Source organism: Balaenoptera ricei, chromosome 3 (genome assembly GCF_028023285.1).
Source record: "Balaenoptera ricei isolate mBalRic1 chromosome 3, mBalRic1.hap2, whole genome shotgun sequence".
Lineage (NCBI taxonomy): Eukaryota > Metazoa > Chordata > Mammalia > Artiodactyla > Balaenopteridae > Balaenoptera > Balaenoptera ricei.
In genome coordinates, this window is record NC_082641.1 from 78402201 (window position 1) to 78424985 (window position 22785).

At 40.4% G+C, this 22785-nt stretch overlaps 1 protein-coding gene across 1 annotated transcript in view; it reads right to left on the reverse strand.

Moving 5' to 3' along the window:
• Positions 1 to 22785, reverse strand: part of PCSK1 (proprotein convertase subtilisin/kexin type 1) — a 39911-nt gene that overhangs the window by 11661 nt on the left and 5465 nt on the right. Inside the window, exons 3-9 of the mRNA XM_059916817.1 lie at positions 21076 to 21186; positions 18616 to 18762; positions 17232 to 17308; positions 11529 to 11617; positions 8693 to 8865; positions 7464 to 7676; positions 4508 to 4608 (exon numbers count right to left, since the gene is read on the reverse strand). Coding sequence (XP_059772800.1) covers positions 4508 to 4608; positions 7464 to 7676; positions 8693 to 8865; positions 11529 to 11617; positions 17232 to 17308; positions 18616 to 18762; positions 21076 to 21186 — 911 coding nt within the window. The remainder of the gene's footprint in view (positions 1 to 4507; positions 4609 to 7463; positions 7677 to 8692; positions 8866 to 11528; positions 11618 to 17231; positions 17309 to 18615; positions 18763 to 21075; positions 21187 to 22785) is intronic.

Here is a 22785-nt window from a genome sequence, read left to right on the forward strand (position 1 = left end):
TTACCTATTCTTTGCAAAATATTCAGAGGCTTCATTGTCATGCAATTAGGAAAATTAAGCCTATTTTTCATTTGAGTGATTGCATTTCATAAATGAAAAGGAGCTTCTAACAATAGTGCATCTCATTCCTGACAGTCTTCCTCTGTTAATTAGCATCTCACTCCTCAATGGCATCCAGAATAATTAAATTTTTTAAAACTACATTGGGTTGCTAATCAAGGATGTGTTTATAGAAAATAAGGGCTTTGGAATTAAACACTGAAATTAAGCATTGCTTCTAATTAGAAGAGTGTAGGTAAAGTAATCTGGAGACAAAATTCTAAGGTGAAAAATCTTAAAGGCTACGTGGTTTAGCCTCTAATCACAATTAGATAAGCCTAGATGTTGAAGATTTTCTAACCTAGAGACTTTCCAACATTTCACAATCCACTGAGTCAAGGATTTCTTTGATGTGATTTATCCAAAGGTTTCATGCAACTTTGAAAGTACGTTTCCCATCCTCTAACCTTTAATGAAAACAGAAGATTGGTTCATCTGTTTGTTTAATACCTCCAAAGGTGTGAAGGGATTCAATGTTTCAATTTTTGCTCTTTATTAAAAATTATTCTGATTCTTTGCTCTCCCCTCAAAAGACAGGTTACTGTCTGCCATCTTTCTTAAGTATAATAGTACCACAGGCATTTATCCAAGGAATTCCTGTCTCTCTTTGTGTGTGTGTGTGTATTATTTATAATATATATATATATATATATTTCCAGGATATGCCTATTAAGTATCCTAATGGGCATCTTCACAGTCACAGCCCAATGAGGTTGTAGGAAAATACAGTTGTAAGGTAACCCTTCATAGCAGCTGTTTCTCAAATTTTGGCTAAGGTAACTACCAGCATGAACATTGCCTGGAATATCAGAAACTTCTGAATCTGAGTCGCTGGCAATTGGACCCGGGAATCTGCAAACTAAATAAACATCCAAGGTGATGACTGTATGCTGGTGTTTGAGAAACACTCTTCTAGGGAAGGAAAATATTCCTCTATACATTTGATCCAGAAACTATTCTTTGAGCGAGAAATCATTCTTTCTCCTTCCCTCTCCTCTTCCCATTCCCCAGACTCCCATATTTAATGCAGCATAGTAAGTAGTCTGCATGACAGGAGCCTTTTATTCAGAATTCATAAATATGAGTTAAGATGTTTCTTTATCAGTCTCAATCTTCTTAACTCCTCTTTCTTTGAGGGGATGAAATTTCCCCTCCCTCACAGGACTATAGGAGGTAGTGTCCTGTAGCTGCTGGTAGTACAGGCTTTGGGGTCAGACAGACCTAAGTTTGAATCTTTTGTGGGCTCTTGGTTACATTTCTCAACCTCTCTAAGTCTCAGTTTCTTCCTTAGTAAAATGCAATTAATAATTTCTGTGTCACAAGACTGTTGTAAGGATTAGAGTTGGTATTGTATATAAAGAGGTTAGCACAGTGTCTGGCCATGGTAAGAGCCTGATAAATACTGAATGTTATTATTCTTGACAAATTTAGCCCAGAGTTGTTCTTCAGTCTCCATAGTTGTTCCTTGAGGAGAAGCACATGGTTAAATGATTCTTCCAATCTTGATTGTCTAGGGACTCTTCTAGAAATTCTGGCATTCAGATTTTCTGGAATAGTCATTTTGGTATAGACAGTTGAATGGAGCTAAGAAAACTGCCCATTTGAGAACAGACATCCCAATAATCTGTATGTACTTTGGCAGGAAGTTTATAAATGTTAAGATAGATTATGGCCATCTTACTGATGATTGAATCAAAATGAAAAGAGTTAAATTCTTATTACATGCACCAGGGAGATCATAGACTCTTAATGTCTCTTAAATCCTGAGCAGTGTGAGAATCTGATGGAACCTACAAACCATTCCCCCCAAGATGCCAGACACGCACTCTCAAACATTTCTGCATCTAGTTTCAAAGAAGTTCATGGACCCCATGTATTTCATAACAATCCATGGAGCCCCTGCTTTATAAATAGTCCATTAGGAATTAACTGAGATTAATGAGGCTAGATCATTCTTAGATCACTTTCTTCTTATACAGAAATAGAAGGTTTGAAATTTTAGAAGTTAGAGATTACACTTTTAAAATTTCAGTTCTTAGTCAAAATAACATTACATCTGTTCAGCTAGATGGGTGTTTCTACTATTCTGGTCACTAGACAAGGATGGGCTAGGTCTGGCTAGTTACATTTGCACGCATCTGATAGGTGTTAGGTAGGGAAGACAAGATTTTAAGGATGGTTTTCTTTTAAAAGCTCCCTGGAGCTAAAAGCTTGTATCCTAAAATCATAAATATTATGATCTTGTTTCACTACCTGTGTGTAACTACTTGCCTTTATAGGACCTTATTTCTTTCACTCTGGTCCTCTTACCACCAACCTCAGCAATTCATGTTAGATGATCTGTATATGCTGATACCTTCAGTTTCAAGCTGGAGGATTTTATAAAGGGAAAAGGTTTGAAAAAAATGATCTGATCTGACCCCTCCATTCTATAGATGATAAATTGAGCCCTCTTAATTTGCCTAAGGTCACATAGCTAGTGATACACCTAGAACTTGAAGCCAGGTGTTCCTTGCACTTTTCACTGCTTAGATTATCTTTCCTCAAATTTGGTTTGGGTCTGCTGATGCCAGTCATAGCTTGTGTCTTTAGACTTTGCCCTCTGTCCATCCCCTTCCTGTTACAACTGGACTCAGATTCTGAACATAGCTTTTCTGTTGGATTCAAGAGCTTCAGATTTCCCTGTTTCTGATTGGGCATCTGGATTTGCTCTTCCTTTATCAGTATCTTTCCAGCCCCTCCAAGTAGGTAGACTCTTGATACAAGCCTTACTAGGCCTATCTTTCTTAGCCGCTGTGGCCGTTTCATAGCTGAGATACCAGGGACTAAACCACAACTCCACAGGTGGCTCCAGGGCTCCTGGAACGATGCTGGACTCTCCTCAGGAACTGCAGGGCTTTTCCAGCTATGGCCCGGGCCAAGGAGTTCTGTTCTTCTACTACTGTGAACCTCACCTCATCTACTGAACATGACATGAAGGAACTGCTCTGTCCTCTCTGTAGAGAATATGGATGTTCTTCTAAGATAATTTCCTTATTAGGAAGGATAATAGTAATTTACAAGTTTTAACACTTCCTCTATCATGCAACCATAGCACCTGACTTAACATTTAAAGATTTCTCACCACACAACATCAGAACATTTTTTCCTCTGTATGAAGTATTAGACTATTGAATAACTATTATGAAGGGAAAAATGTTGCTAAATCTCTTTTTTGGTAACATACACTAAAATAAATTCCAGGGGGATTTAGAACATAAATATGGTAAAGGAACCATAATAAAAGACATATAAATAAATGTGTATATAATTTGGAGTTGTAAAGATTTTTCCGAGTATAAAAAGGAAAAAAAACCTTAAAGAGACTGACAAAGATAACTGTATACATATTAACTTCATTACATTAAAAATTACATGTAAATAAAATTAAAAGGTAAATGTCAAACTAACCAAGCATTAGTAGCTTTTCTAACTAAGGCCATAAAACAAAATCAAGGTCATAAACAATCACAGATGATAAATGGCAAAAGAATATAAAATATTGAGCTTCATTAGTAATGAAATAAAAGCATATAGAGATGAGATGCCATTTTCACCTATCAAAGTAGCAAACATTTTAAAAGATAATAAAAGTAGGTTTGATAAGGGTTTAGGAAACTGGCACTCTCACACATATACTGCTGGTGGGAATACAAAATGGTACCGTCTTTATCGACAGTAACTTGTCAATATGTATCAAATTCATTAAAACATGCATGCCCTTTGACCCAAAAATTCCAATCGTAAGTGTTTATCTTAAGGAAATTATCAGAAATGATAACTAATATCTGTGGACAAGGGTGTTTGAGCATGAAATGGCCTTAATGAAATTTACATTTATATAATGGTGTACTACAAAAAGGTAAAAGTCCTGTTTTTAATTCTCATGTCCCCTGATGTGTTATATCAGCTCTAGGGTGGGGCTTATATAATCTTAAAAAAAAAGGATGTTTTTTAAACTTATTATTCCTAACACTACCCACAAGAAATTATCTGGACAAAGTCTTTCTTGGTGGGAATAAACAGAAGTGAGAAGGCCTTATAGCTGAGTGGTAGGAGGACTGGAGAGGACTGAGTGGGAGGAGAGCATGAGTTTTTAAAAGTCAAGGAAGATAGCTTTAGATATGAGAAAGTGCTCTTAATATAGGTGGATTAAAACAATTACAAAATAGTGTGTGAATTAAGATTCCAATTTTGCAAGATAAGTGTGTGTATTAAATCTACATTGAGATGTTGACAGGAAGAGAGCTTATTTTTTATTATTTTTTGTAGTTTTCCACTGTAACAATATATTCAGAAAAAAATATATGCTATGAAAAAGAAAGAGAAACAGCTTTTTACGGGTGATTAGACGCTTTCTGGGCCTTACTTTGCTTCCAGGGCCAGAGCGAAGATGCCAGCAGCCAGGGGTGCTGATGCAGAGGTGCCTGTGTGGGTCTCTGTGCAGTCGTTGTGCAGGTCAGCACTCGTCTGAGGGGCACCAGGAAAGAAAGAAACATGGGAGAACATGTGAGGAGTGTGATCCTGTCCCCGGGGGTTAACCCCACCGAGGGCTGCATCTGTTAGGATCAGGAAGCCCAGCTGATTCGATTCCCTACTTCCTCCTCTAAACTACAGGCGGATGTTTGCCATCTGCTGATATTTTAGCTCACTCTCCTCTATATGCAACTTGTCTATAATTCTGGCATCAGAGTGCCTTTTCTGGGGATGAAGTCCTCCCACTACGAATTTTTTTTCCTCTTCTGAGATTCCCAAATGAAATGCTGTCTGTAAAAAAGGGACTGTTTCAAAATCACTGTGAATCATGCTGGCCCATTAATCATCAGGTCCATTGTGTTTGGCCTGGCATATTTAGAAATTTTGCCTCATGCACAATTCCCTTTTGCCTTCAGATTGACATTTGACTGCCTCTTCAGCACGAGGAGGTAAAGCCATCCTGATTTGGGCCACTTGAACTATTTGCACAAAAACGTGTTTAGTGTGTAGCTTGCACTCACTGTTGATGTAATCTGATGGCCATGAGTTAGTGTCACATTTGTACTTTGATGAACATGGCGAGTTTTTTTCAAATGAAAGTGGGCTGGACTTAGATCTGGGCTCAAATTCTAAACCTGCCACTCAGTAGATGTGTCCCATGGGCAAGTCACTTGGTTTCCCCATCTGTCAAATGAGGTTGATATTTCTTGACTTATATTCTGAGGCTGAAATGAGATCCTGTCTGTGAAAGCATGTTCACACAATGTGATTGCACATAAGGAATTACCCAGGCTAATTTTAGCTTAGTGAAGAGGTTGCTGAGATGAAGGGAAGAAACCAAAGAGACTTCCGATTAGTCTGCCTTGAGGACCACAGTGTTGTTGGTTGAACAAGTACTTGGGCCAAAGGATTACTAACAAGACACCCACCCAGGCTCTCACACTATGATTTTTAGCTAGAGATTTCAATGTGTGGGAGGGAGGTGCAAAAAAACAGTTTGTTCTATTATCACCTCCTTTGGCTTCCCACTTGGAGTCGCTGAATATCTCAAGTTCTGGTGGCCCTGTTCCTCTGGGGGCTGCGGAAGCAAGGTTGCCCTTTTTACCTGTTGACGCAAGTAAGCCCCAGAGATGACTGTGCTGAGGAAGAGGTTTGCGTAAGACAAAGGCTATGTTAGTGCAGCCGTCTCAAATAGAATCCACCAGCTGTCTCTTCTATGGCTCATTTACCTAAGGAGGGATCTTTACAAAGATGGAAATTCTTCCTCCTGCTTCACAGCAGAGTGGCTTAGATGAGGGACCGTCTATGAAGTGGTGACTCTGAAATGGACCACAGGCCATTTTTTGAAAAGCCACTCGGAACACCCACAGGGCCATCAAGAGCCAGGCGCTGTGAATGCAAGTGGGGCACATGTCTGGTAGGCTCCTTTACAGCAGGGTATAAGATATACCTGCTGTAAAGAACCCCTAGGTAGAATGTTATTATCTCTTTGAGTAATTGAAGATATGGGCATGAGAGGTAGGCCAGGGCTTCTAAGTTGAGACCATAGTTCTACTGTCTAAACTAGAGTAGGTTGCAGAAACAGGCAGTTCCAGAAGAGTGATCCTGCATGAAGATTGTAGTTCTGACAATTTTGTTGAGATGCCATTAATATGAATTTTACACACATTCCAAAGGCTAATTATTAGGCAGGTTACCCACAATCTAATTGGACCGTGACCTGTTTTTTAATTGAGATTAAGATCTACATACTTTAGCTGGTTGGTTCTTTCTGTGTCAGGAGTTAAGTTTGAGGCTTTCAATTTTTAAATTAAAAGAAGTGCCTCGGGCTTCCCTGGTGGCACAGTTGTTAAGAATCTGCCTGCCAGTGCAGGGGACACGGGTTCGAGCCCTGGTCCAGGAAAATCCCACATGCCGCGGAGCAACTAAGTTCATGTGCCACAACTAATGAGCCTGTGCTATAGAGCCCGCGAGCCACAACTACTGAAGCCCGTGCGCCTAGAGCCCATGCTCTTCAACAAGAGAAGCCACCGCAATGAGAAGTTCTCGCACCGCAGTGAAGAGTAGCCCCCACTCGCCGCAACTAGAGAAAGCCCGCGCGCAGCAACGAAGACCCAACGCAGCCAAAAATAAATAAGTAAAATAAATAAATAAATAAAATAAATTTATTAAAAAAGAAGTGCCTCTCTTTGTTCTCAAAGCCCCCGAATGGGCCTTCCTCATCATGCCCTTGAAGGGAAATCCAATAATTGCCCTTGGTAGTCTGACTCATGGAAGTGAAGGCACAGCCAAGCGCGCAGGCTGGAGATGTTCTCTGAGCATATAACCTTCCTAAGCTGCTTATTCGGATGCTGAGAAGTTCACCTCAGGGGAAATTTAGACTGTTATTTTCCTGTAGGTCGTCCATCCTTAGGAGACATAGCTGGTGTATGCTCTGTATTTTTATCATCTGCTAAAGGGCAAGTCAGACATTTTCCCTGCTATTAAAGGATCAACAAGTACAAGGGTGATAAAGCTCCAACAACCCTAAAATCTCCTTTAAGGCTGTTTTCAGGGAGGCATCACACAAGCTGAACAGACATTTGGAGTCTCGGCCATATGTAATGACAGATTGGTGGCTTCTCAGGGCTGAGTTTAAAAATGACTGAGAGGCGACATCATTTTGGCAGAAGCATCATTATCCCTGGGAGAGAAAGCTTCCCGATATATACCCACCCTTCAAGTGAGCAAAGTGTGAGTCTCCCCAACTGAGACGTGAAGCTTAAGCAAATCAGTTTGACCAAAGGATCCTTCTGAAGGAAGCCGCGTTCTCCTACCTAAGCAGAGAGAGTTAGACAAAAGCAACCTACAATTCGCTGGTCGGTGTAATCGCCGCTGCTGTACGAGGTGGCCAGCGTGGAGGAGCACTTCTCAGCGTACCAGGGGGATAGGCCTTGCTGCGAGGCACTGCTGATGGAGATGGTGTAGATACTGTCCGTGTACCCGTCACAGTCACAGTTATCTCCCTGACGCCCCCCATTCCCAGAAGCCCAGACGAAGATAGAGCCCTTTCCTTGTCTCCCCTAAAGGAAAAGCCAAAACATATCACGTCTATTATCATCACTGGGGTCACTGTCACATCCCAGTAAAATCCCCAACAAATACATAGATGCATGCATGAAGTTCTCAGAAACAGTAATCTGGAGTCTGTTTCAACTCCAGGTCCTCCAGCATCGATGCTGGAACTCTCACGAGACTGTGTGTTATAAGCCACTAAGCTCTGGTTTGCCAGTCCTTCATCCGGGCCCTCTCTGGGACGGCGCTGAGTGAGGACTGTTCTTTTTTTTCTTTGTTATGTGGATTCATAATCTGGCCTTCAGCACTCACTCGAATTTTTTCACTGTTCCCTTGGCTTATGTCACTACGCTTGAATCTTTGAACTTCCTCTCTTTCTTTCTGCTTGAATCTTCTGGCTGACTGATAGAATGACAAAATCAGGCATTATTCAGATCTGCTTTGCAGCTGCATTAAAAGGGACTCTTCAATTGAATGGAACTCGTCAAGGCTACCCTTTCTATGATTTTTCAATTTGTGCTCTCCAAAATTTCTACTTTTGTTTCCTCCTGTGCAGAACGAGGCCTTAGAATCCTGGCAAGAATGCACTAAACCCCAGTGACAGAGCAACACAACCAAGGCACAAGTATTCATCAGGCACGTGCAGAGAGGGAGGTGACACATTGCTATATTTAAGGATGCATTTTCAGAGTATTTGAAAGAAGTCTGGGTAGTAGTTTACCTCGTGTAGAAATCCAAAAGCAGCAGGAAAATGAGAAAGGACATATCCAGAGTATTTTTGAAAGTAAATATTCTAAAGCTAATGAATATCTGTTGAATGTCAGACCCAAATGGGGAAAACTTTCTTAACCCTTAACTTCCATCCCTCTGAAGAACGATTTGGCTCTCTAAATGCACTTCAAATCATAAACAATAACAAGAAGTTCACAACCATTTCTTTGCATATAAACTAAGTGTTCTTCCCTTCTCCTCATATTCAAATGGTCAGGTTTCATTTCAAGTGGGTCTGTGTTAAGCATCTCACCTGTTTGACACCATATTCAAAAGCCTTCTGGGCTAGTCGGCCAGGCCCCTCCACAGTTTTCCCATCATCATTAGGGCCCCAGCTCGCACTGTAAATATCCACATGTCCAGGATTAAATCCAATTGAGCTGGCTTCAATAGCATCCGTCACAATGCCATCGAGCATTCTTATCCCTGAATAGCGAAACAGACAAATACATATGTTGATGTCAGTGTGTACATGTAGAATGGCACGATGCTCTTAATGTTCATTTTTTTAAAAGGACTCCCAAAAGAGTCAAAAACAGGTAACGAGTGTACGTCCTAAATGCCTGTGACCGAGCTGCTAAAAGCACAGCAGGAAGATCAAGTCACCACCTCCATAAGCTTCCTTATCTGCCCTTTAGAGATAACTCTATGTGCTCTGCTGTGGCCATGGTTGTTGTCGCTTACAAAATGTCTCCCCTCCCTCTGCTGCCCTGATAACCTGCAAATGACAGGATAGCTTTCAGAAAGAGGCATCAAACAGCTCTCTCTCAACATGCCTGCTCATGACTATACCACGAATGGCTGTGGCCCAGTCAGTGCCTTACAAAGGACTCTGTATGGGAAACTGTGCAGCTTGAAAAGATCTACTTACAATAGGAAACTCACAAATAGGGAAAGAACTCTTGTTTCTAAGCACTGATTAAAAATAACCCAGAGGCCATTCTTTTATGTGTTTGCTAAGAAACATTTTCAAGGAGCATGCTTCCTTTTCTTCTAAATAATCTCAAGGATGAAATCATTGCCATGGATTTCACTCCTGAGGGGGAATCAGTTTTCATCAGGAGAAGGCAGATGCAGTGGCTCTTTATGCTTTCCAACAGGCTGTCACCCATCATCAGACTCATGTATTCAAGAGCCAGGAAGGCAAAAGCAATTTAGACAGATACAGGCAGCTACCTGGTTATTCCTGGCTTCAGGCTAATGATGCAATGGAGTGCACAGCTTTAGATTTTCACACTATTATTTACTATGGAGCTTGGGTAAAAGAACATGTAGTTGACATGACTAGTAGAAGTTATATTTATTTTTTAAAAATTGTTTAAAATGCATTTGGGAAAAAAATCCCAGCTCTGCTATTTACTAGCTCTGCGATCTTGGACAAGCCACTTAACTTCTATGTGCCTCAGTTTCTTCAGCTGTAAAATGCGGATGATAACAGCTCGTGTGCCTTGAGGATATACTATATGCAGCTACCATTGTACAGGCCTTAAACATATGAACTCATTTATCCTTATGACAACCATTTGAGGTGGGTGCTGTAATTCTCCCCATTTTACAGGGAGAGAGACTGAGGCCAGAGAGGGACAGGGACTTGCCCAAGGCCACACAACTTGCAGCTGGGAAGCTGGGACTTGAATCCCAGAAATCTGACACTCAAATCCATCCTGTTAACTTCCAGGATGTGGATAATGTCTTGGAAGGTAAATGATGGACATACAGTAGGTGTGTTTTGGTTTCCTTGAGAATCTTGCTCCTGATTCCTCCTCTATAAAATGAAGGGATGAGATGATTCTCTCACAGACTATAGCTACTTAGTTCATCATTACTTAAAAAGTGCATTCTTTTTCTAGGTGATTATGTAATTTGTGCTCCTGCCTCCATTTTCTTTAAATTAACATGGCATTTTGACGACGCTGGTATAAAGGAATCGAGAATGATCCTTAAAATCTAGGAGTGTGCTGTAATAGTGAGAGATGCATTCTATATGCTAGGATGTATATTTATTTGATTTCTGAAAAGGAATACAAAGCCAAATTCAAGGTATACTCAGGTAGAGCTTAAAGGAGTTTTACTGTCATTGCCATGTTCTACAATGAATCTTTTTTGTTGTGGTTTTAGAAAACAAACTAAATGCAAAGTTCATAGTATAACCATGAGAGCCTGAGGCAGGGCTAGTGTGAAGAGGAGAGACAAGTGTTTTATTCTCTGTGAGCCCCTGCAGATCCACTCTGCACCCTTCTTCACGGGAACGTGGATGACAGCAGTGGGTTCTTTAGTCTTCCCATTGGTTTCAGCCAACTGAAACAGCAGCAGGAGGTTTGGGGGTGAGGGGAGAGTGAGGTACTCATTCCTGGATCCCCCCTGCTTAGAAGCAGCTCCATTGTTGTACTCATGGCCACAGTGGCTGTCTCATGTGGTCACAGCTTTCTCTCTCCAGTTTCCGTGACTACTCCCTCCCCTTGCTTCATTAAGTCTAAAGGTGGTAACATCTGCTTACATCAGTTAGTCCCTTGTTGGTTTCTTTTAACTCTTGTAAATAGTTCCTTTATTAAGTTGCCCTGATGGAACTTACCATATGCTTACCTATAAAGACACTGACTGAAACAACCAGAGATTCTAAATTTTTGCTACCACAGATAACCTTTGGCTTCTTACTATAAGAAGTATGTATTCTTTTTATTGTTTTTAACTGTTCTTTGTTATGAACTAAAGGACTACAGAATTGAGAGGCAGGGAAAATCTTTGCCTAAATTTACCTCCTCCTTCTGTTCTCTTAGCAAGCACTCAATAACAAACTCTTCTAAATCAGAACACAGAGAAAATTAGATTTGCTTCAAAAGCTATTCAACATTTCCTTTTCCCCCCAACAAAGATGTATGGGCTATATTCAGCTATCATTTTCTAAGAATCCAGATCCATTGATTTGCTTACAAATCACATTCAAGTCATGTAGCAAATTTTGCTACATGAAATGGAGTTCATTTCTTCCTCTGGTTGTTGAAAAGTCCCCCCCGCACCACCCCATTTACACCAGGTAATGCAAGACTCAAATTAAATTGCAAAACTACAGGAACAACCCTTTGCTTTACCTCCAACTTTGGAATTGTATGCAACTCCGACCCCACACTTGTGATTATTTGCTTGCATGGCAATTTCTCCTGCACATCTGGTCCCATGTCTGAGGATTAGAAAATAGGATTTATAAAATGTAAATGAGGACAATCATTGGTGTTGCATATGAATCCATGGTACATGGATATGTTAACTTTTTGTCAGGCTTGTTGCTGGTTTTCTTCCCATCAGTATTAGATGAAGTGTAGGTATCAGATGAAGGGAACATGTACTGGAGCCCAAGTATATGAGTTCAAGTTCTAGCTTCTGCCACAAACTAGTGATGTGACCTTGGGTAAGTTACTGGTCCTCAAAGAATTGTGGCATCCCATGAAATATTGTATGCAGAACACTTAGAAAAGTGGCTGGTATATAGTAAGAACCCAGGAAGTGTTAGCTATCGATACCATCTCAAAGAAATGGTTTCTGCAGCAGAATTTTGGTGTTAAAGTGACTCCTCACTTCCCCTCACTAGTGACTTCCTTGGATTAGTTTAACCTGTACAAGTCCTAGTAGGAATGTAAAACAGAGCCCCCTCTCAAGCCCTCCTCTCCTCCTCTAACCATATACCAGACTAAAACATCTGAAGGTTTCCTGGAACCAAGAGGATTTTGAAATTTTAACAAGATGCTACAGGCTATTTGGAAAACCAGGGTGCTCCTGCAACTCTGACTGGGACCAGAAACCTGAACAAGACTAGTTTTGCAACTAGGGACAATGAGGGTAATTTATGATTTCAGAGTGTTTGGGCAAAAAAAAAAAAAAAAAAAAAATCCATCTCTAAAACAGACCAAAGTCCACCATTAAAGTATCAGTTCTGAAATTCTGGGGATAGTGATTGTCTTTTCCCATCGCTTCCCTGACCTCAGGAGGGTCAATAAGTTGAGAGAAACTTTAATGTGAATTTGTTTACTTCATGACTTTATTCCATTGTGGAAGCTCCTGGGAGCAGCATGAAGGCTATTGGTGCTTTGGAGGAGCCACTGACCAGATATGCTGACATAGAGGGAAAAAGAGGAAGGGTTAGCTCTGAGCAACTCTGTCAGCCAGCTCCCTTTGAACACTACTGTACTAGACATCAATTAATTTAGCCCAGCATGAAATATAAAAATCCTAAATTGACTGGGTCATTTAAAATAAGCCTGTTTCAATCCCTGGTCTGGGAAGATCCCACATGCCACAGAGCAACTAAGCCCGTGCACCATGACTACTGAGCCTGCACTCTAGAGCCCGTGAGCCGCCGCAACTACTGAGTCCACATGCCTAGAGCCTGTGCTCTGCAACAAGAGAAACCACCGCAATGAGGAGCCTGCACCCTGCAATGAAGAGTAGCCCCTGCTCGCTGCAACTTGAGAAAGCCCCCGCGCAGCAACAAAGATCCAATGCAGCCAAAAATAAATACATTAATTAATTAATTTTTAAAAATTGCCATCTCTCAAACCACTAAAAAAAGTTTAAAAAATCTAAATATTGATACTTGATTTATTTAATACTTGTATTATGAATTAAAGAAAAAATAATTCCTAAGAAAAAAAATAAAATAAAATAAGCCTGTTTCTCTTATCTTTTTTTCCTAAAATACCAAAGATGATTTCCTGTTCTCCTTCCACTAAATGATGTTCCTCCTTTATGTTAATACTGGATAGGAGTCCTAAGTCAGAACAATGTAATTATCTTTAATTCACGGTCTTCCCTAATGTAGCAGACTCCCACTTCTTTTTGGTCTTCTAGCATTTCCCCCTTTTAGAAAGTGGCCCTCACTCACTTCTTGTGATTCCCTATCATGAGACTTGTCCTCCCAGAGAGCATTTCAAGAATTGATGCAGATTCTGGGGGAAAGAATTATATTCTTTCTTTAAGTTCCACGTGAGCCATGTGGATCTTGCTACCAGGCAGTGTTCTATTGAGAATGAAGCTAAGTAGAGGTGAGCAGCACTAGGAGATGGATACAGAGTAATTGGTGTCCTGATGGCATACTATTTGAGTTTCTGGATCTTGCAATGCCTGAAGCTGAACATCTCTTGGGTAAAAATATTTTAATATCTCCATTTTACTTAATCTTTGTGTTAGGATTCTCTCACTTGCAACTGAAGCTCTCCTAACCAACACACCCATTCTCTGAGAAATGCATGCATGTTGAACACATAGAAGGCACCTTATGCCTGTGGATTAGCCTTCTTTCCTTTTGTGGAAGGGAAAATTCATTTGCCATCATCGGGGAAATATGCTACCAGAAGTCACCACCACCTGTATTTCCATTTACACAAGATGGAAGACAGCGTCCAAGATAGCAAAGTCTCCAGGTAGGGCCTACAGAATCAACCTGTTGGCAAACATCTCCAGCATTGTACCTCTGTCCTAAAAATGATGCAATATGACACTACCTATTATTTATCTCTCTTTATATAGTGTTTATCTCTCTTTACATAGTACTATTTTCTTAAAAGGTGCAGGATCATGGTACAAATAGGGGTTGATATCTTTGCCTCCTCTTATCCTCACTTCTCACCTCCACACCTTGAGAGAAAAAGACTTTATCAAAGTGGTTCTATATCATTCTTCCTAGACCTGCAGTTTTCTTTCCTTAAATCAGGCTCTGAGATAAAAGAACACCCTATTATCTTAGAACAATGGTTATAACTGGCATTTAAACAAATTGATTTTTAAAAAATTATTCCAGAAGATAATTTAAAGACTACTATTGTACTAGTTAAAATATCCTTGCCACACATGTTATAAAATAGAAGAATAATCTGTAATTGGTGTTGAAATACTGACCACAAATTCATGCCAGATTAGTAGTAAGAGTTACCTGCACTTTTAAGATTTTGTTATTTAGTGATTCCTCATTTGATTTGCAGAGGAGAATTCAAATGCAGCTTTTATTAACCTCATTTACATAGTAATAAAGAACAGCAGCAACACAGATAGTTTGGAGAGATAATGCCCTTGGAATTGGGAGATAATAGGTCTCTAACTGCTATAAAGGCCAAGACAAAATGGGGCCATTCATTTTGTAAACCTAAGGGATTTATTTCTGACAATATGCTAGAAGGGTAACTCTACTTTTTATTATCCCTTTTGATAAATGATGGGGATGCTAGCTTTTTGGTTGATAGTCAAGAGTACCCTGAGACATAGCTGCTTATTGTGTAATTTTCAAATAGCAGATTCTGAATTGGCTTAGAAAATTGTCTCTGCTTCTGCTCTTATCAGATGATTCTATTCTTGTCATGCTTTTTTTCTCAGTGAAAGGAGGTCTACCTTAGTTGCTAAATGAAAAGCCTTGATCATTATCATCATCATAGCACACATTTAACTTTTTCTGTATACAGGGCACTATCCAAGCCAATTACATATATAAACTTATTTAATCCCCCTAAGAACCCAGTGAAGTACGTACTATTATTACCTCTTTAGTAGATGATAAAACTAGTCACAAAGAAGTTAAATAATTTGCTCAAGATCACTCAAATATTAAGTGGAAGATCTAAGATTTGACCTAAATCTAGCTGCAAAGTCTGTGCTCTCTTGTTTGGCCATGCTACACTAACTCTGCTATGTGCAAGGTCCACGGTCTGCTATGCTCTGGAAGCTCAGAGTTTTCAGACACAAAATACATACAATTATATGTGTTGCTTCCTTGGGGCCTTTGGAACTCTGTGAATTGGGGGAAATGTGGCTATTATCAGTACCATAAGTTGAGAGTCCCTTTTTTGGGGGGGAGGGAAGAGGGACATCTGAATTCCCCTTCTCATGAGTACAAAACTCTAGAGAATGTCATTTCACCAGGTATTCACCTATCATGCATCTACCACACAAGTTATCACTCTCTTTGGATCCTGGGCCGGACACTGCCTAAGAAGGAGGCTGACATCTTCAGCTAGCAGTCTCCTCAGCTGTGCCCGTGCGGTCGGGAGCAGATTTCCCTCTTAGTCTTGATCAAGGGGATGGAATGAGAGTTGTCATTTTTACTTCATTCTAGGAAGAGTGTCCTTTTCTTCCGAGCACTTATTGCCCATTTCCTTAGGAAGCTTCTTTTAGGAGGGTAGGGAACAGATACCTTGTCACCATTTTAGGAGATGAAATAAAAAATAGAGGCAGAGTGAGATGAGTGATTTCCTCAAGGTCATCCTCCCTCCTGGTAATTGGCAAAGCCATCACTACCAGGCAGGCTAACATTACAAGGTCATGCTCTAAAAGAACAGGTGTTCCTCCTGGTCCTGCACTGCCCTCACTCAGAAATACGGCTGAACATTTGTCTGGGGTGTCCTGCTCTAAGTTCCTGAGACATCCCACTTTCCTCCAAGGGTGCCCTCTCATGGTTCCTTTTGTATTGTTACTGGAATGTTCTAACCTCAAGGGCTGTTTGCTGTTAACCCCTTTAAGAGATAAACCCTAAAAGAAGTAAATGGTACTGAAAGAACCCTCCTCAAGCCTCCCCTTCCCCTCAAGGAAGAAATATACACTTGGAAGTTGAGGCCAAATCCTTGAGCCCCAGCCTCCCTTCCTGGGGTTTGTTGGCCTTCTGGAGGACAATCCAAAGTAACAACTTTAGGTCAACATTACTGCACCAGCCACATGGGAATTCTGAGAAAATAAGGGAGAAGGGGAGAGGGAAACTGAGAGCGAGGGAGAGAGAGAACTCTATTGACCCTAATTGGTTAATAATCTGAGAGAGGAAGAAAGAAAAGGGAAGCACTTTACGTGGCATCCACAAAGAGCTTTTCACCACTTGCTCTTTCCATCCCCACTTGTAGCAGCACTCATTTTGCCTTGGCTTTCATCTGCTTTGGTGCAAGTTTCTTTTGGGTGGAGCAAAGGAAGAGGAGAGTGTGACTGTCTCCTTGAAGTCTGTGAGAGACATCATTATGCACAAAGATGAGTTTTCATATGGGCATGGACACTTGAGGCTGTGTGCCTAGAGGGTGACGTTCCTTTGGAGCTAAGAAAAAAAAGGTTAAAATGTCTCTTGCCTTTGGGTCTTTATTTGGCCTCTTGCTTTGGTGGGTCTGGCTCTTGGTCTCACTTATCACCTTGTGGCTGCTATGGAGAGTTAATTTAGGAATCAGAAGATGTCCTTTTTCTCTTCCCCTTAGCTTTAGAATACCCAGCAGAAACTCTGGAACAGGCTACTAATTAGCCCAATGCCCTGGAGACTGTGTTGGATTTGAGGGCCAAGCCCATGGTATATTTCTCGTCTGGTGTCTTGCCATATTCTTCTGAGGGAACTAGTGAGCATGGTTGTGGCCAACGTAGGAAGTCGTGGGGATTTGTTACCTTGGTCATCTATATTTCTCTTCATGACTAACACCAAGCATGTTGCTAGCAATAAACGATTCATAGAGGAATTGGGGGCAGGGGGATGGACTCAGATTTTTATTCTTTATGTCTCAAACAGTTTTTTCTAAAGCCATAACTATTCAGTAACATTTGAGGGGAACACTTCATAATGTAAGAAGAAAGTTTAAATGAAATATGGTTCTATAAGCCCAAAGGAATATATATACATAGAACCTTTTGTTTCTGTTTTAAAAGCAACAAAATATTGTGGTATGGATGGTGTACATGAACATTTTCTGAGAGCTAAAATGTGGATCATATTTATAGTGTAATTTTCTCAAATAAGATAAAAGCATTTTAAAGCACTTACCCCCACCCCCAAACCCACATTTACTCACTTGTTCTCATTTGTGGGATCATATCGGGGAAATGGATCGTGGTCATTATCGTTAAAATCATAGCTAGCCTCTGGATCCTAAAGAGAAAACAAAAATAACATTGTAGCATCATAAAAAAAGCAGTACTTTCCGAGTCTTCTATCCCTATTCTTTTCTCATCCTGGCTGATAGCTCGAAAGTCTGCATTTTAGAGTTTCTGGCCCAGTTGCTGTTCATTTATCATACCCATAAACCAGGCAGAGGTGACGTACACAGAAAAGTGAGCCATCATCCAATTCTCAGTGAATGTTTCCAAAGCTATAGCTCATAGACTCTCATAGGATATTAGAACAGAAGGAGTCAACGTTTACTTAGTTCAACCACCTCATGTTCCAAATGAGAAAATTGAGGCCCAGAGAATTTGAATGGCTTAATTAAGTTAGAGCACTAGTTAGTGACACTTTGACGCTCATCTTTCTTAAGAATACAGGTGAAAAGAGCTGGCTGTGGGCTGGGGCTCAGGTCTACAGTGATCTCCTTCAGCCTCCTCAGTTAAAATAAACATGTAATTTAATTAAAGAGGCTGTGCTTGAAATTCAAGACAAGCTTCCAGGTCCCACCCCCTTTTGCAATCAGATTGCTACACTTAAACATCTTCCACGTAGGAATTGTATCACTACTACTGCTACTTCTCTATATTTTCCATATCTTTTAATAATTCCTAATCTTTTTCATCCCTTCTTTTCCTTCCTGTTTCCTTTGCTCTTTAGCTGGGGAATGTTGGTTGAGTAGAAAGGGTGAGAGGAAGACAAGGGGTAATATTCAAGATGAAACACTGATTTAAAGACCTAAAATATTATGGAGAACTTCATAACCAATTAAGTAAATAACTTTCATTTACTTATTTCCCATTTTTAGTAAACTTTTCTCAACTTGTCATTTTTGTATTGTGTAGTGCATGCTTTGATTTGCATGGAAGGAATCACATTCACATAACTTCACAATGTGAGAGATATTGACCCATAAGGGATGTGAGCAGGAAGACTGTGAAAATGGTCTCAGACGTCAGGCTTGATTTGATTGCTTTCATGTCCCCAAATACTGTGTGGCATAGAGTTTGAATGGCTTTTAATAATTTAGCTGATGTTAAGTGCCTCCCCCTACCCCAACACACATGCTTTTGTACAGTCCTTGGCTCCAGCGAATTCTTTCAATGCCCAGTGATACAAAAAAAAAAAAAAAGTTTATGTGCACTGGTAGAAGGGTGAGGGAAGTGGCAAAACCGTGGCCCGTCATTACCAGGGCTGACATCAGAGTAGCCTCCTGCTTGAGGGAAGCAAAGCCCTAACTGTGTGTCAGTGTAGACAACTCCCTAAGTTGCAGCAATGGGAGGGCTTAGACTCACATAGTTGGCATAGATGTCTGTGTGATTCCACTCCAAGCCATCATCCAGTACAGTGATAACAACTCCTTTGCCTGTGATGCCTTTTTGCCAAACAGGTATCACATGGAGGTCCAGCTTGGGCAGGGCTGCAGTCATCCTAGTATCTTGCTGATAAAGAAAAACAAAGAAGCATTGGTAAAACCATGATTTGTTTGCTGCAAAATAAGAACTGAAGCTCCAGTCTGGAGACCCATCTTTCTTCTTCCTGGGGTCACTCTATTCTTTAGAAGCGGGCAATTAGGTGAAATAAAAAAAACAAAGTTAAGGGTAGGACCAAGTGAATCATCAGAGTGCTGCTCTTTTTCCAGCTGTTCCAATGGAAAGTCACTCAAAAGGATGACTCACCCTGTGCCCCTTGTCTTTGAGCTGCATGGCTTTGAAGAAGTTCATCCCTAAGTGGCTTTCATTTATAATTGCATGCTCAAGCTTTTCATCTACCAAAGCTTTATTTGATGTCCCATGTTTCCATCTCCCCCCGAATCCTGAGCCTCCACTGCCACACTGAATGTACTTTATATTGTCTGGTTCACAGCTATTCATGGATGTTTTTATAAATTTTCTAAAAGAAAAAGCAGAACCTGGAATGCCCAGGAGGCTGTGGTCTTACCAAGACTTGCAGTCTAACTGCCTATTTCCAAGTATGAGTGATTTAGGGAGTAAGTATCTGTGAGAGAAGATTTGGGATTTTTTTTCAGATAATTTTTCTGTTAGTTACTGGATGTGGGACTGTAAGGAAGAAGAGCTGGACAGCAAGGGAACACGGATATGAGCACATCCCCAAGCATTCAAGAGAGATGCACTAGAAGAATGCCAGCTTTTTAGTGAAGAGGTCAACAAGAAATGTATAAATAACAACAATCAAAAGTGTCAGTGAATGCACTGGCCCCTGGCTGATGCTCCCCAGAAAGAGGTGGGGCAAAACAAGAATTTCCTAGGCCAGCATGAAGCTGAATCACAGGTGGCTGGAACTACACACAGATTGCTGGCCAACGCCAGAGAAGAAGGACTCTCTGTCAGTCAGAAGAACAGTCATAGAGTGTGGTTGTTAAGAGTATGGCCTCTGGAGCCATGAATTATGGCCCCTCCAGTATAATTACGTGATTTGGGCAAGTTATTCAACTTGCCAATGTCTCTGTCTCTTCATCTGTTAAATGGGTGTACTTACTATACCTACAACAAAATGTTGTGTGAGAACTAGATGAGTTAACTCATGTCAAACATTTAGAATAGTATTTGACACATAGCAAATGCACCAGTGTTAGCTAATGAGTCTCTTCTGCTGCAATGAGGAGGTATTGCCTAGGTTAAGAGAGTTTCAAGAGGAATTGATCTCCTTTCCCATCCATTATGCAACAAGGATGTCTAAGCCTTAGCTTATGGTTGTCATGAAAATTCATCTTTTATAATAAATAAAATATTTTTATTTTTTTAAAATATTCTTTTATAATATTCTCAACAATAAACACTTCTATTAACATGTATTACTACGATAGAGGCTTAACATTAAAACAGAGGAGAGGGGCTTCCCTGGTGGCGCAGTGGTTGGGAGTCTGCCTGCCAATGCAGGGGACACGGGTTCGAGCCCTGGTCTGGGAGGATCCCACGTGCCGCGGAGCGACTGGGCCCGTGAGCCACAGCTACTGAGCCTGCGCGTCTGGAGCCTGTGCTCCGCAGCAAGAGAGGCCGCGATGGTGAGGGGCCTGCGCACCGCGATGAAGGGTGGCCCCCACTTGCTGCAGCTGGAGAAAGCCCTCGCACAGAAACGAAGACTCAACACAGCCATAAATAAATAAATAAATAAATAGAAATTAAGAAAAAAAAAAACAAAAAAAACAGAGGAGAGCACTCTGCAGGCAAGCAGGAACACTTACAGTTTCTCCACTCAGTGGCTACATTCCAACAAGGATTTGATAACTATCTTAAAGCTAGAACTGGTTCTCAAGTCTAGACATCTGCAAATAGATGCCTTTTGTCTTTCCTTGTGTTCCTTCCTTTAGCCTAGTTCAGAAATTCTCACCTGTAAGCGTGTAAGAATTGCCTCTCAGGGCTATATATACTGAATCATGTTCATTGTACTCTTTGGGTGATTTAAAGTGTTCTCAAGAGTAACTTTGATCAAATATGTTCTTTGCCATGAGTACTGTTTTGGAACCCCTAACTTGCAAGACATGATTCTTCTGTACTTATTCCAGATAAACTTAAGAAGACAAAAGGCAAAAACCCTTCCTCTCATAGTAGATAAAGATCTGTGTTTCAGACATCCTCACATAGTAAAACAGAAGATCCAGATCATGGAAGGTCCCATCAACCCTAATCTCTAGGTAACACAGCCCTCTGCTGAATTATCTATCATTAAAAAAATCTATTGTGCAGATATAACAAATAACCCAGGTCCTACACAGTCCTCCTGTAGGTACTTACCAAGTACCACTGCTGATTCCACATCGGATCATTGAAGAGATCTAGTGCTGAGTCTCTTAGAACTGAACGTTTACTTCTCTCTTTTTCATACTGTTGTTCAGCCCATAGCACCTACAAGGAGTTTTAGAGCAAAAAAATCAACAAATAGCCACCTCTGGTGTAATCATCTTCCCTCTAACTAGCTCTAGTACTCTCTCCATCAGAGTTCAGGCAGCTCCACAGTGTTTTCGTTTGACTATAGATCAAACTGGCAGCTCAGTGAGAAGAAGGGATTGCCCACTGCGGAGATGAACATTTCCTCTATTACAGTAAAATGTACCTTTAGGGGGAGGAGAAGCAGTCAGTGAAGTGATGATTCCCTCAAATTATTTACACTGTGATTACAGTGGAAGTAAAAGTTCAGCCTGCTTTCATCAGCAAATGGACCATATTACTCACTTTTATATTGAGGTTCCAGGGTTCTGTGGCAGAAAATTTGTCCATTTTCATGGAATGAGTCAACAAGCTAAGAGATCCCAGAGACTGCTGTTATGTTGCTCTTACAGCTTAATTTCTCTTTCTTTATATACAAAAATAAAAATTGCAAATGTGACAAAAGACAAGAAAGGCGCTACGTCTTTGCAGATTTGAAATTCTGCCCCCTCTATTCTTCAACCTTCTGCTTAAGCGTATTTAATATGAGAAACAGATCCAGGGTGATGAATGAGCACTACTGGACATGCACACTTACCATTGATTTAGTTTCATGTATTATGCAAAGACACCTGACAGTACAAAAATTACCTTCCCCACACTTATAGCATAATCCTATTATACTTGAGGCCCTGACAGGGTGAGGGGCTGCCTTGTGGTTATATTCATTATGAGATAATACCATGCTCTAATTTTGCTGAGCAACATGACTCTTTCCTACCCAAAACATATCCTCTCTTCTGTACACATGGTGATAGTCCGTGGTGTGATAGGATATTGTTAATGTGAGAATACTAATGAGTCAGATCCAAAAATAAAAACTGAAAAATAATTTGCAACTAAAGATAAAACCGTCCACTAAGACTGTCCTGAATTTCCAATTAGAAAATATACTGCAAACCTATTATAAACATTGGGAGGGACTTGAGAGTTGGAAATCAGTCACTATAATTTATTTTTAAAGTGCCTGTATTTTCAAGCTTAAGTGTTTTGGCTTAAAATACCTCAATGCTTGGAATATACTGCCTGTCTTCTGAGTTGGTCTTTGGGAATTGGCTGCTAGGGAACAAGTACTAATCTTTGAGGCAGAGAGTCACTTACAGTTGGAGATTTCATTAACAGACTTATAAAGATAGCTTATTGCTGCATTTCAGAGTGCTAATTTGAAAGGATATCATCCCTATCCAAAAAAAGGAGCAATAAAATGAAAATCAAAAGCAATTTTTAAAAAATGGAATATAAGAGGAGGCACTCTGTCATCTGATCAGATAAACATCCAATTGTTGGAAACAGTGTTATGATTAATGTCATTAACTCCAAATGCCATATTAATCTCTGTAAGAGGAGACCAAGTGGAACAGAGCAAATTAATGGTGTCCTTCTATTATGTATATAGTAAGTATCATGTACTTAATTGTAAATAATCCTTTTGATTTGAAAAGGGAATTAAAAATCATCTAGTCTAACCTCCTACTGCGAGCTTCAGTGTGTTCTAGGGTTTTTCCTGAACTAAAGTTA